Source organism: Neodiprion fabricii, chromosome 4, assembly GCF_021155785.1.
Source record: "Neodiprion fabricii isolate iyNeoFabr1 chromosome 4, iyNeoFabr1.1, whole genome shotgun sequence".
In the NCBI taxonomy this organism is placed as follows: Eukaryota; Metazoa; Arthropoda; class Insecta; order Hymenoptera; family Diprionidae; genus Neodiprion; species Neodiprion fabricii.
Genome location: NC_060242.1, coordinates 15821955 through 15836263, shown reverse-complemented (window position 1 = coordinate 15836263; position 14309 = coordinate 15821955). Strand labels below are relative to the sequence as shown.

General features: G+C 36.7%; 2 protein-coding genes across 5 annotated transcripts; one reads left to right on the top strand and one right to left on the bottom strand.

Annotated features, from left to right (window-relative positions):
* The first annotated feature begins 1632 nt into the window (after positions 1–1632).
* On the top strand, positions 1633–11161 carry LOC124179563 (lysine-specific demethylase 4C-like). 4 transcript variants are annotated; one of them, XM_046564097.1, is made up of 12 exons: positions 1633–2010; positions 2569–3440; positions 3517–3722; positions 3950–4305; positions 4400–7059; positions 7179–7361; positions 7485–7784; positions 7971–8162; positions 8262–8375; positions 8845–8937; positions 9014–9055; positions 10751–11161. In XM_046564097.1, exons 2-11 carry the CDS (start codon positions 2661–2663, stop codon positions 9053–9055), a joined length of 4926 nt encoding a protein of 1641 aa, XP_046420053.1. In that variant the 5' UTR covers positions 1633–2010; positions 2569–2660; the 3' UTR covers positions 10751–11161. The 4 variants fall into 4 exon arrangements, with proteins under 4 accessions (XP_046420053.1, XP_046420052.1, XP_046420051.1 ...); XM_046564096.1 differs by lacking the exon at positions 9014–9055; XM_046564095.1 differs by lacking the exons at positions 9014–9055; positions 10751–11161 and adding an exon at positions 9471–10424 and having other exon boundaries at positions 1633–1797.
* An 86-nt stretch (positions 11162–11247) lies between these two features.
* On the bottom strand, positions 11248–13948 carry LOC124179564 (nuclear nucleic acid-binding protein C1D). The gene is made up of 2 exons (XM_046564098.1): positions 13518–13948; positions 11248–13000 (listed from the first exon to the last, which is right to left on the bottom strand). The coding sequence occupies exons 1-2, from the start codon at positions 13729–13731 to the stop codon at positions 12789–12791; spliced, it is 426 nt and encodes a 141-aa protein (XP_046420054.1). The 5' UTR covers positions 13732–13948; the 3' UTR covers positions 11248–12788.
* Positions 13949–14309: the final 361 nt, after the last annotated feature.

Sequence of the window (14309 nt, the reverse complement as noted above, 5' to 3'; positions counted from 1 at the left end):
GCCGAGGCTGTGACGTTTTTTAATTTAAAGTTTATAATACATGTAATAGTGTAAAAATACGTGTAATATTGTGGTTGTATTTTTTCATCATGGAATTGTTTATGTAAATCGATGCACTAAATTAATGTGACCATCATTTTAAATATGAATAAGTTATAACAGAATCCTATCGGCACCGAAATAATGATGATAATATTTCTGTTTTGTCCCACATGAGACTTTCGTGGAGTGAGGGTATTTAACCGGGGATTATTTGTTGAATCGATTTTTGAAAAACTTCACTATTTATTATTGTGTCCGTTTTTTCTAATTTCGTCTACACCAACGCTAGTCCGATCGTGAGTTTGTGCATCGATACCAAGAATTTGACGTCTCTTCCACACAAGTTTTCGTTAACTGACTTGCACCAATGAAGCACTAGTAGTTTGGTAGTATTAAATCCTATGCCACAAAGATGTTACTTTCGAACAATTGAAAACACAGCCCTTTGATTTTCTAGGTATATTTACTGCAGATAAACCATTCGAAGCACTGTTTTCGTATTGGTCGATTATTGTAACCAGTGCGAATTTAGGATTGGACAAGAACTTGTACCGTAAGTGTTGGTTATACGAGTGGCAATTTTGTACATACGAGGGAAGTGGAAGCATCCAGGTATGCTTAAAACTAAACAATACGCGACCCTTCCGCACTTTACAACCTTACATTCCAGGTAGGCCAGCGTGCACATCCAGCCGCCAACTGAGTCCTGTAAATGGGTAAAGGCCGTGGATAATTAAGTTGTAAAAATCCGCGCTGGCAGTCTCATACGACTCTTCGTTTATATAGTCGCTATTCGATATTCCTTTATTGTTTAGGGTCGTAGTTCCTTCAGCGCGGTATTATCTTGCTAGACCTTTGCCTTTTCTGTATGGCTTTACCTGACTTGCAATTTACCTTCCATGAAAGTCCCAACGGTAAAAGAATATGTAGATTAAAATAAGTCTATTTATATTGAAGAAATTGTGTAAACATATAAAAATTTCAACATCATCAAGTTGAATTTTATTACAACTCACTAACAATTTATGATAATATTAATTTAGTGCATCGATTCTACATAAATAATTTCTCAAATCCTCAATCCGATCCTAGCCCTCTTAATGCTAACTACCGTGCTTAAAAAATCCGACAGAGATCCGACAGTCTGTGTCGGATTTTTTAAGCAAGGTATTGGATACCATATATGATCACTTATAGTGATTGTTTCGATAACTTGTAATTTCGTCAACCTTGTATTACGCTACTTTTATAGCGATATATTTTTCATTCTATCAGAATGTATACCAAACAGACATCATTTTCAACATTAAATGGTGTCGTTAGGCCAGACATTAGGCAACGAATCTGACAACCTAAAAAAAACTTCTTTGCCATACGAATTGTCATCCTTCACTATTTCGAGATACCTCACTGACATGTACCGGATGTCTTGGTGTTGCTTGGGTTGTTCAATAATCAACTAGTTTGAAACTGACGCGCAAATGACTCCTATCAATATGGCTGCCGTTCTGACCTCCCCGCCCCCCACCCGCGGCCGTCTTTCGGGACAGCCACCATGCCGACTATACCACTTTGCGCTTCGTCCATTAGCAGTAGTCAGCGGTCGATCTCCACCAGGGGAAGTTTGTAATGGTGGTTTGTCATTTATCCGAGGTATTGGGCTAGCGTCGTCGAGATTGGTGAAAAACATTAATGTTTAGACTGAGTGGTGTGCAGTTGAGTGAAAAATGTGATCGCATTTAATTTGCAAACGTAGTGAGTATGAGAACTGAATAACTTATCTACTTCCTATTTGAAATTTCCGTAAAATACACAGTACCCTCGATTTGGCAGAGGCCCAGAATCAGGGCTAGGATTCGCTGTTAGACTTCTTTGTCAAAACTCAACAATGGGCAAATGATTTTCGTGTGAAAAACTTGGAACAATCAATTAAAACTCGCCGCTATATCTTGGTGTCAATGTATCACGGTATGAATCTCTGAATTGCATCTAAATAGCCGATACTGTCAATAAGGGCGCCCATTTTGTTTACATGATGTGTGAAAGCGGTTCGGTCCTGTTCTGAAAACATTGGTCACTTATCTAGGAGGAGGATGTTCGGCCCGTCTTCCCGATCTTCATCTTATTGTTTATATTTTCGTTCTATTGTTATTATCCCTAGATCATTTTCTGTCGATTATACAATCCCTCGGATCTGCTAAAATCAGTAAATAATTTGCACGAAATGTCAAACTCACTAGATATCTTTAAAACTTTACCAATACGTATGTACACCGAATGTAACGGTCTGCAAGGCTAAATATCTCAGATTTAAAATTTTGTATACGTTTACTTTCCAGTCAGACACGTGCGTTCGTTTATCGTAGTTTACAGATAAGTTATCGAAAAAAGAACTTCCAGATATTTCAGTTGTACCGAACTTTCTGTACCGAAAGATATTCACCTCCTCCCTATTTTGTCTTAAACATTATTTGGAATATCAAAAATTGCTCAAATTATTCGATAATGCTTGTTTTCGTTTTGCAGAGGTTTCACGAAAATCTGTTGAAAAATAAAAAATAACTAGGAGAATAAAGACGGACAAAAAGTGAGCCAGAAGTACCACGCTACCGTCAAGTATGGCTGTCGATAATAATTCTGGGGGGGCACCCCGAATCATGGTATTCAGGCCGACTTACGAAGAGTTCAAAGACTTCAGCAAGTACATTGTGCACATGGAGAGCAAAGGGGCGCACAAAGCAGGGATAGCTAAAGTTATACCTCCACCTGAATGGATCCCGAGAAAGTCAGGCTACAAACTGGAAGACCTCGACATAACGATACCAGCTCCTATTTGCCAGGTAGTTGATGGCAAGCAGGGTCTCTACCAGCAGATAAATATACAAAAGAAATCAATGACTGTAAAGGAGTACAGCAAGCTTGCAAACTCGGAAAGGTACAACACTCCGAAACACTTTGACTACGAAGATCTTGAGAGGAAGTACTGGAAAAATATAACTTACGTCGCTCCGATCTATGGCGCTGACGTCTCAGGGTCGCTCACTGACCCGGAGGTCAAAGAATGGAACATCAACCACCTTGGCACGATTCTTGACTATGTTAACAAAGATTATGGAATATCCATTGACGGCGTCAATACAGCCTATCTCTATTTTGGCATGTGGAAAACAACTTTCGCATGGCATACAGAAGATATGGATCTATATTCTATTAATTATTTGCACTTTGGTGCACCCAAAACTTGGTACGCTATTCCGCCTGAACACGGACGCAGACTAGAGCGATTGGCCAATGGTTTTTTTCCATCCAGTTATCAAAGCTGCCAGGCCTTCCTTAGGCACAAAATGTCCCTCATTTCACCACAGATATTAAAGCAGTACTCGATTCCTTGGGACAAGGTACGATAGGATATTAATTTACAATTGATGTGTATTAATGAAACTGATTCTAATGACCGACTGTTTCTCTTTTTAGATAACGCAAGAAGAAGGAGAGATCATGATCACATTTCCCTATGGCTATCACGCAGGCTTCAATCACGGTTTTAACTGCGCTGAGTCAACTAATTTTGCCACACCTAGGTGGGTCGAGTATGGAAAAAGAGCTACGCAATGCTCCTGCAGCAAGGATATGGTCAAGATATCAATGGACACGTTTGTTAAACGATTTCAACCAGAAAGGTGATGGATGGACCAGCTTAATACTTTCTCATCCTTATTTATTTGTCATTGGTGGAGATTTGTCAAAAACTAACGAAAATAAAGTTAATGGATTTTCAAAAAGTATATGATACGAGAGATATCTTGGCAGGGAATATATTATAGGTTGAAAAATTGATAAAGTAGTTGGAGAAATGTGTACAATATTTCACATTACAATTATTAATTAATTCGGCCCATCATTCTAGGTATGAGCTGTGGTTACGCGGCGAAGATATTGGGTCACATCCGGAAGATCCACGACAGACAGCAGCTCCGCTTCCATCCCAGATGGATTTACTCTGCGGTAATAACAGCAATGGGCAGTTACCCCAGAGCTACTTGGATGCTCCTAAGAACAAAAGACATCCCATTCACCGCAAGAAAAATATAGCTGGGACAAACCCTCATGTTAATATGGCAGACTTAGCCAATCGTCCTGACATACCTCCAGACGTCAAGAGAGTACTGCAGGATATGGAATTGGAGGAACCTGAAGAGGCTGCGCCTGACGAACAGCAATTGCAAGTCCTCGAAGATATATGGTTGAAAGCCGGTGAGATGGGTAAGTGAACAATTGAGTCTGTTTACCATAATCGTTCAATTTATTCAGTCGTTAATTTACAATGAAATTGATTCTCTAAATCTTTATATGACAGACGTGAACGAAGCAACAGTCTACGATGAAGGGTACGGTTACAATCGTAAAAAAAATCGAAAACGCAAGAAGAAACAACTGAATAAATCGGACAATCCCATAAAACGAAAGTCAAAGACGAAGAAGAATACAAGTAAATTAAATCCCACTTCATATGCTGCTAGCAACTCGGAATCTGATATGAAACATAGCGATATAATGAACATTATTGAAGCTTCCGTTCCATGTCTTGTGCTGACCAATATCAAGGGCAAGAATCCCGAAATTTTGACTCAATCCAAAAAAAGCGACGACAGTAGCATCGATGTCACAATAGAGAGTGTTGTTAAAGAAAACGAAAACGAGTCTGTAGGCGATAAAGCTAATGACAACCCTAACGATTCTGAGATTTCAGTAAAACCAGCTAAGCAGAAAAGGAAATACGTCAAACACAGTGAGTCTAAAAAGGTCAAGCAGAAACACGGCACCAAGGGTAAACATAGAGCAAATATTCCATTGCTCACAGCCATGGAACCCCTGGATATTTCTGACATAAGTGTACAACGGAAACTCACTTCGATGCCAAGTCTAAAGGCATCCAACACAAAAGACATGTCCATCGGTCAGAGTAAGGTCAACTCCTTACCCGGAAATATTATTTCAGTTGGAAATGAATTCAGCATGACCACCATGAGGAATAAGACTGTAGTTAATATCACAAATGGCGGACAAGTACAGGGTTCTAATCACATGATGGAAAAAGATTTGGATAAGGCTATAGAGAGATACAATGAAGGTATTTCAAAACTTGCAGAGAGCAAGGGTAATTTTGCAGAATCGATACATATTGATTCTCTAGAAAATACGAGCAACGCATTCACCAGCTCGTGTCCAAATTCGGTCAGTGGTTCGCAAGAGTTTTCAATAAATTCAGCTAACTTGACCGATAACACTTCAGGATCGAAGGTTTCATCTCAAGTAAAGCCTGGCCGAAATACTGCTCGTAAAAATATATTGAAAGCTGCAAAACTGACTCCCGCTATATTGAAATCATCAGCCACAAAAAGGAATCCAACATCCATAAAAACGGTGAACTTGGTGAAATCCGAAGAGGAAAAAGACATTTCAAATGCAGCCGATGGGCTTTTGGTTCTGCAACAAAATTCCTGGGAGGCTGTTCAAAAGAATTCCAACTCTCCGATTACGTACATCAGTGTCGGGAGTCCTGAGCCGAGAGATACCCCTCCAGAGTTGAGTCCACAGACGAATTTGAGTAAACCGCAAAATTTAACGTTTAGAAGTATGGCGCAGCCTCTGTGCTCCATGACTTTGGTGAAGAGAGAGTTGAAGGACATGAATGTGACCGTTCTTGAAAATCAGGACTCGTCATTGAACGAAAGGGCGCAAGGCACTGGCATGGAAATCAAAAAGTCTCCTAATAACATAATGACCATGTACAACACGCCAGAGGTAGAGAGATTTATGCAAGGTGGCACATCAAGGAGTATTCAATTACAAGGTTCAAAGCTTGTTAGGCCTGTACAGCAGGGCACAAAAATTATTCAAATGTCAAATGGTGCGAAAATGTTTGTGCCTGATAAGCAGGAGACTAGAATACTTTATGGAACCGATTTTAAGCGAAAGCCACCAAAACTGCAGAACCAAAGTACTATTCAGACCGCTATCAATTGCGCAAGTTTGAAGCCACCTATTCTGTCTTGTTCCGAAACAACAATTACCAAAGTAATCACGAGTAATTCACCTCGCACAATGTCCAGCTGCTCCTCTCCGTCAGCAATAAAATGTAGTAGAGCTACGCTGACATCGCCAACATGCTCTGGTAATTCTTTTAAAACTGGCAGTTTGTCGTCGACCTTCTTCAAAAATAACGAAAATAAATCAAGCAATGAGAACTCAGTTTTGCTTGAGCTGATTACAAGTCCGTTGGATTCAAGCCAAAATTACCTTTCCAATCAGGCTATTCAATACAAGCCATCTTATAACGATGATTCTAGCGAAACTAGTATCAGAAATATGTTACAGTCGTATAATTCTATGACTAGAAATCAGCATAGCATAATTCTAGCACAGGAAGATTTGGAGCCTCTGACGAATGAGCAGTGCATGCAAAGTGTGTTGGAAAACCTTGACTCGGATTTGAAAATCTGCGAATTAAAAGAATCAAAGCTGCAGTCATCATGCAGTAATCCACGTCTAACAATAATGACTTCTACCGGGGAGAACAGAACGCCAGTCAGCAAGTGCCCACTGAAAACAACGAAATCTCATTCACCGGCTAAAAGAAATTACAAAGAGAAAGCAAAGGCAACTGGTAACGTTGAAAAGAAGACCATTTCTCCTTCGAAAACTCAAGGTATCACTAAGCCTCTGCCAGCAAACGTAGAAGAGGACAATCATTTGTCAAATGTATCGAATAACTCCATCAGCTATCCAACACCAAATTCACAGCCTGTAATACCAGGACATATGATGGAAATGCTATATCCAAGCGTTCCTGATGACAATCTACTCCAGGCCTTCAATGACTACTGGAGCACTCAGGTTTCCCACTGTGCGATTTGTTCAGCATTCGCCACAGCGGCTACGGGAGGCGGCAGAGCAATGACATCTGATTGGAAATATTGCACGACGATCAATTTACCAGACACTTCACCAATTTGGGTAAGTTTAATCAGTAGTTGAAATTCAATAAATTTAATATATTTGACCTAAATCCTTTGTCTACTTGAGCTGAATCGTCAATAGTCACTAGATGAAATTTTTCGTCATAATTTAAACAGGTATCCTCGAATACTTTTGCTGCCAATTCAAAGGAACAAGGTACGGAACCAGAAAAAAACAAATTATTAAGCTGCAGAAAGTGTCATGTTACCGTTCATGCTTCCTGCTATGGAATCAACGTCTTACCCACAGACTTACAGAATTGGGCTTGTGACAAATGCAGAGCTGGTATGGTACATGTTGTAAGTATTATGAGATATTTTTAACATTCACTTTCATGTAAAATTTTTAACATACCTTGATATAGAGTGCGAGAAGTGAGTTTGGACACATTATTCAACAGTGTAATGATTACTATTTTTTAGATGTGCTGCTTGTGTCCTATGCGAGGTGGTGCTGTAAAGCGAACTAGCGACGGTAGATGGGCTCACATTCTGTGTGCCCTTTTACTGCCGGGTGTTACCTTCAAAGATCCAATCAATAAGGATCCTATCAACGTCCTAACAATTAAAATCGAATTGTTGAAACAACAGTGCGGCTGTTGCGGTCAACGAGACGGTGCTTGCCTCAGCTGCGATCATTGTGAGGCCTACTTCCATCCGTCCTGTGGCCTCATAGCTGGTGCGACATTTGCTGTACCAATATTTGACTCCTACAAGTTACAGGTTTGTAATTTTTTTCTGTTTGTTTTCAATTTTTTCCTGTTTGTTTTCAATTCTTGCATTGATGAGGACAGATTTACATTTTCCAAAACCTATGTTTATATGAATATGTGACACGAAGTTTCGCCTCGAAGTTTTGTGAATGTCACCCCTTTGAAATATTTCTCATATACCTTCATTTTCGTTCAGATATCCTGCCACAGGCACAATAATGAAAAGGAGAAAATTCCAATGGTGAGACAGGGAGAGGCAGTATGGGCAAAGCATCGCAATTCCCGATACTACAGAGCGAAAATTGACTCCATAAACGACACGCTCTTTTACATGGTCACTTTCGACGATAACAGTTTTCGCGACGATTTATATCCTTCGGATATCATTGTGAGTTTATCATCGCTGAGTAATTGATAAGAGTGTCAAGAATGAAATGCTTCAACCGCCAATTGGTAAATCTAAAAATTTTTATCCCTCTTTTTCTAGAAACTTGAATCGGGAAATCATCCTACGATCGGAAGCTCAATCATGGTCAAGAGGCCAGACGGCCAGCCGTACAATGGTACTTTTGAAGGCACGAACCATCGGATCATGTTCACGGTGAGATATTTTCGCGCGAATATATATACAAAATAGAAAAGGGTGGCCACACGCTTAGAACATCTGGAAAACGTCGAATTGTTAGGAAATTTTTTATTTGGTCATGGAAAAAAATGAAATTATAAGTTTGCTATCATGGGAATTAGAAATTATTCTTTGAGGTACTAAGTTCACTTTTGTTCGTCAAAAAACAAATTGGCTTGAACATTTTGTACATTATATTTTTCTTCAATTCGAATTGAATTTGAACCGAATATAGAGTTAATAAACTGAAAGATTGAGGTTTTAGTAACTTATTAGAACTGGGAAAATATCAGGGAAAATTAGGTTTTAGGTCCTAAAAAACCGGGGAAAGTCATGGAACTTTTTTCCCAAAAATTTGTGGCCACCCTATACAACGAACTGCCATCCATTTTCGTCAATTATTCAATTGAAAAGAACAGTCACTGACTAACTACGTTTCCTTCAGGTGGTCTTCGAGGATGGTTCTCAATTGCTTCTGAAACGTACAGACATCTACAGTCTGCAGGAAGAGCTGCCGAAGCGAGTAAAATCGAGATTGGTGAGTATATTATTGACGTTTGATTGATAGTTAGAAGCGTACTGATAGATTGCCTGGATCGTTTTTCTCCCTTTAGCTCCTTTTGCAACAAGGCAATAAAGACATGACGTCATTCTAGGTAGAGTTGTTTGAGAGAGAGATGAATAGGTTGATAGATTTTGCAGAAAAAAAGAATACTTGCATTTATTTGAAAGAAGAGCTTTTTTTTAACGTATCAACTTATGTAGGACGATTGACGATGCAGCTGGTATTTTTCTACACGTTAGTTGATAGCATAATTTTAAAGAATTTAAAAAACCTCGCAGATCACTTGTAGAATCGAAACATGCTGTATCTTTGTGCACAATATTTTTATTCGCTTTAATTCTCGCTTTATCCACATCTGATTTTGTTTCCTGCACTGAATTACCACAATATTGTTGTTCTCATGATGCATCTAGTTTTTTTAATTGATTTAATATTATTTCTTTGGTGTACTAATTTTTGTGATTTTATTTTCTCTGTTTGTTCTCTGTTTCTTTTATTTGGCAAAGTCATTCGCAACCGATATGAAGTATCGGTATCATCTCTACGGCACCGAGGGCGAATCAAAAACGCCGAGGAAAATCAAACCGGTCAAGAAACACGAATAACCTTCAATTAATTTTGACCTATCGTAAAAGAAAAGTAAAAGAAACAAACTAATGAAAGAAAAGAAAAATAACCTGGGATTAATTTCCAAATATTTTTATAATAACTTCGAAGTTATTTAAATGAAAGTGATCACAATTATTCAGTGATATTTAAGTAGAATTTTCTGATTACACAATATTTGTACGCTACGTTTTTTTTCTTTTTTCATATACTACACAACCGTCCATGCCTGTTTGTTAGATTAGATGTTTTTACAACACTTTGTAACGTACGCTGATGCATGGAATTTGATACTTCCTTAAAGTGGTCTATGATTAGCATTCGAAAATTTAACAGATCTGTAACGGATAATAACCGTTACCGGCATTCCTTATCCGCTGTAATACATTCAGAGAGAAATCATTTTAATTATTTATTCTTCTAAATGCCTATTTATCGGTAGCTGAATTTTGCGTGAAATAGAATATTGATATTGCGGCAGTCTAAGTGAAATAGTAATCGATTTTTTGGCTTGATTTTCTTTGCAATATGAATTATTGATTGCAGTGATTCCTGGGAAAGGTGATGGCTCGATGAGTCTATTAGCATAAAACGTTCTTTTAAATGTCGTATAGATTATTATTAGTATTTTCATTTCAATAACTTGATGTTAATTGAATGGATCCCTCGGAAATAGAATATTGTACGAAATAAATTGTGCTGAATAGCATTAAAGCTATTATTGAAGTGTACATACATCGAGGTATCGTTTTAAAATAACGGACTGGAATATACCTAGATAATTAATTAGTATTGTAATTCTTCATCAGTGAAGCCCACCGATTAATTTGCAATTAAAGGTAATAATTAATTTATACCATTGGTGAATATATTTTCATCTATTCTTGTCATTTGTACCTGTAGAAAAACTTTAAGGTGTGAATGAGTTTTAAAGCAGAACTAGAGCCAATTAGAAATACAGAAGAATAATCAATTGCGTATACTTGAAAACCCTAAATACCCGAAATATACAGAGAATTGTAATCCAAATATTGAACCAGTTTAGTATTTCCCAACTTTTGCCACCATTTTTTTACAATTGATTGTAAAAGTGTAATAAAATTGTAAGTGAAATAGTGTACTGATTTACAAGTGTTTCGAAACCACTTATTAGTATCTACTTTCTGTATAAACGTTGCAGAGCATCAAATCGGAACGAGTTTCTTATTGGGGTACCGGATCACAGTCGTAATCATCAAGGTTGAAAGTGTTCAGAATACGAATTGCAATTGAAGGTGAACAGACATTAACATGAAAAATAAAATCATTATACAGAAAATATCACTATCTACTTTCTTCTTTACAATTCTAAGGGAGAAAAAAAAGTGAACAGATTCTACGAGATTAGGTTGGAAGCAAAAATTAATATACAGGTATATTGAGAAGTGTACGAAACGGAGGAAAAAGATTTATTACATAGATATACCTAAAATAAGAATAATACACATTTACATAATTATGTAACATGGTTTGCTATAGGTGATGATTATATTTAATTTTATCGTGTATATGTATACAGCTGGTAATAATATATCTATATTATCTGTATTAATCATATAGAGTGATGAATCAGACAGTTTCAGTGATGATTCGAATATCAATACAAGAATGAACTATTAATATTTACTTTTTTTTTTCTTTGACATTTCATTATAACAACAGAGATTGGGATCACATTAGACTCTGTCATAAAAAGCAAATGCTTATTATTTTGCTCATGGTTACATTAGTAGTTGCGTGTCTTTCAAGCACGCCCCTAGTGTGTTTAAATTGTGTATATTTGTACACCGATAACCACCGTTTAATTTACTTACCTAGAAATTACGTTTATGTATATGCCACAAGAACTTGGTCTATTATTTTTAAATTGAATGCAACTAGTGTATACGATATGATTGCAATAGTTTCTTCAGTTGTGTAGCTTTGAAAATAACCTCAGGCGTTGAGATGTTGATCTACATTAAGTTTTAGCATAATTTTGTTGCATCCTAACGTCAAAGAAGAAGACGTGCCTAATTGTCGATGTTTCAAATGTTTAATAAGTAGTAATTATTGAAAAATGCGTGATTCTAAGGATGACAAAAGTAATTTATTATAAAATACTGCAATCGTGTATGCATTCAATATAACGAATGTAGCAATAGTTTATATTTAATTAAGTTGATACGGTAAGTTTATTAAAAATGTGCTGTAAACCAAATTGATGCGTGTGTTTTGAAATTTCAATGCGTCGAATTGAATGTAAATATATCATAATGACGACGTAAGTGACAAGCTATCACAATTAGCATTGATTATCGAATTGAATTTCAAACATGCGAAATTCGAATTACAGTACTCAAAAATAGGATTAATTATCGTTTCTTATTAACATAACGTTAACATTCACCTATAGTTTATAAATATTTTCTTGATCACTTGAACGATTAGTTGTGAAAATAATATGCTTTAGAGACTTCAAATGCAAAATATATGTGTGTAAACGAAACAACGGTAGTATTATTAATCATCATTTGTAATAAGTTAAACCTAGTACACACTTATACTTGTAAATAGTGTTGCGTTTATTTAAGCTTACTATTTAAATTATTCTTATTATTAATAATAATATTGTATAGTCACTAGTTTTAATAGCTTGGAGGATGAATGTATTACTATGTAACTTTAAATAGTATAACTTAAACAGATATACTTTTAAATATTTTTAAACTAAGTTTCACGAGCAAAATAATGGTATAATAATTTCATTTCAATTAAAATTTGTTTTATATATCATAGACTATTTTTTCAGTTTTTTTTTGTCCGTGCCTCTGTATGTCTGATGATTAATAATAAATATCTCCTCGATCTTTTTCTTTTTATTTAGACATTTTAAGTCATTTAGACAAGTTTTTTTATAATCAACAGAATGTAAATTGAGGCAAAATTTTCAGAGCCGATAGTTTCTTCTGGAATACACGTTAATTAGAAAAATATTATTGATAATATTTATCGTCTTTTGCTTAGAAGAACATAACCAAAGGATACAAATTCATCATATTGGTGTTGATTTGGATCTACATGAGTTTCTCTGACGTGCATTTGATTATAATGTTGAAAAATAGTCAAATTTTTACAAAGTTATTTGATCAATGTTAACGCAGCTCACATTGTACTTTGAAAATTGACAAATTCAGTTTTTAGGTGGTATTTTTTCTTGGGCCCTTCATCCCTTTACTTTTATCCTTATCACTTCTACATTCCCAAAGGCCACTTCTAACAAATCTTTGGGCCACTTCTCTGTTTACTCTAGGCATTATGGTGTTCCTGTCTTTGATTTGTTTTGCCCGGGCCATATATTGTTTCAATCTCTCGTTTTCAGACTTGATTTCATGCTTCATTGGATCCTCACCTGAAAATTGTGATATTCTTTAATGTTGAAACATATAATTTTGAAAAACTGGTAAATTCGAAAAATTAACGACGGAGCCAGGAATCGAACCTGGTATCTAGCGATGCTTTACCGGAGCCTTACTCCACTAGACCACCTAGCCGCCCTGACTCTGATGTCGTTAATTCCTCTCATCACCAGTAAGTTCAAATTTGTTTTCTTGTGCTGTGATAGTATGTGTGAATATAGAAAGTGTTCTTCCTCTTCGAGTACAACTTGTAAGAATGTCTGTAAGTGTGTTTACATTTTGGAATCTTATGCTTCTGATGCGAAGCTCGTAAGACAGTCAATGACCGTCTAATATTGAAATGCGGATATGCATCATCAATATTAATATTAATCACGAGGCATTTTTCATTGTTGAAACGTATAATTTTGAAAAACTGGTAAATATATTCACTTTCTATATTCACAGATACTCTTTAATGACTAAGCATGAAGATACACATGATAGTTGATTGAAAATGTGAAGCCAAACCTTCGAGTCGCAAGTACATCCAAAACAGTGTGTTCAAACTGTATGACATTAACAAGTTATACTTCAATTTATCAGAATTTGAAAGCTTCTCGTAGAACTCGGGGTTAGTAGCAAGTTTCAGATGGTTATTTATATCATCTGTTGATTTGTGAAAGTTTTTAACTTTCGCAACAAGATTAGGATCACTGGCTAATTCTTTAAACTCAACTTCCATTTTGCTAAAACTTGATAAAAACGTGGATTGCTAGAGTGATTCACAAGTTTATGAAATTCAGTTAGAAGAAATTTTAGTTTGAATATTTCCCCTCAAGGTAATAGATTATCAGAACCAACTGAAGAATTGCAGATTACGTGTTCCTATCCTAAAGTCCGTTAGAATGATACCAATAAGACTACTCGTAAGCCTACGGGGCATGGAGCTTCTAGCATAGACTTATAAAGATAGACTGAGCGCTCCTATAAGAGGCACTGACAATTACGTATAAAGGACAGAGATATACCGGGAGTACTGCTCTCTCTTTTCAATCGGCGTCATGGTGGGAGGCAACGGAGTAGTGGAAGTGGACAGCTATAGATACAGTCGCATAATTTCGCCTCATTCTCCTCTACCGCCTTGATCCGCGCCGCAAATATCGTCAAAAAAAAAAAGGAGTACTCCCGGCATATTTCTGTCCTTTAAATGTTTGCATTAAACGGCTCATTAGAGCGTTCTGTCTATCTTCATAAGTCTATGGCTTCTAGGCTCCATGCTAAGGCCGTGCTCCATGCTAAAGCACGGTCTTAGATACGGGT

Excerpts from the sequence above, each read along its gene's own strand:
- LOC124179564 (XM_046564098.1), bottom strand. The coding sequence starts at position 13,731 with ATGGAAGTTGAGTTTAAAGAATTAGCCAGTGATCCTAATCTTGTTGCG. Across the intron at positions 13,001-13,517 it reads GATGTACTTGCGACTCGAAG|GTGAGGATCCAATGAAGCAT; the intron begins GTTTGGCTTCAC and ends CACAATTTTCAG.
- LOC124179563 (XM_046564095.1), top strand. The coding sequence starts at position 2,661 with ATGGCTGTCGATAATAATTCTGGGGGGGCACCCCGAATCATGGTATTC. Across the intron at positions 4,306-4,399 it reads GTTGAAAGCCGGTGAGATGG|ACGTGAACGAAGCAACAGTC; the intron begins GTAAGTGAACAA and ends TTTATATGACAG. Across the intron at positions 8,163-8,261 it reads TATATCCTTCGGATATCATT|AAACTTGAATCGGGAAATCA; the intron begins GTGAGTTTATCA and ends CTCTTTTTCTAG.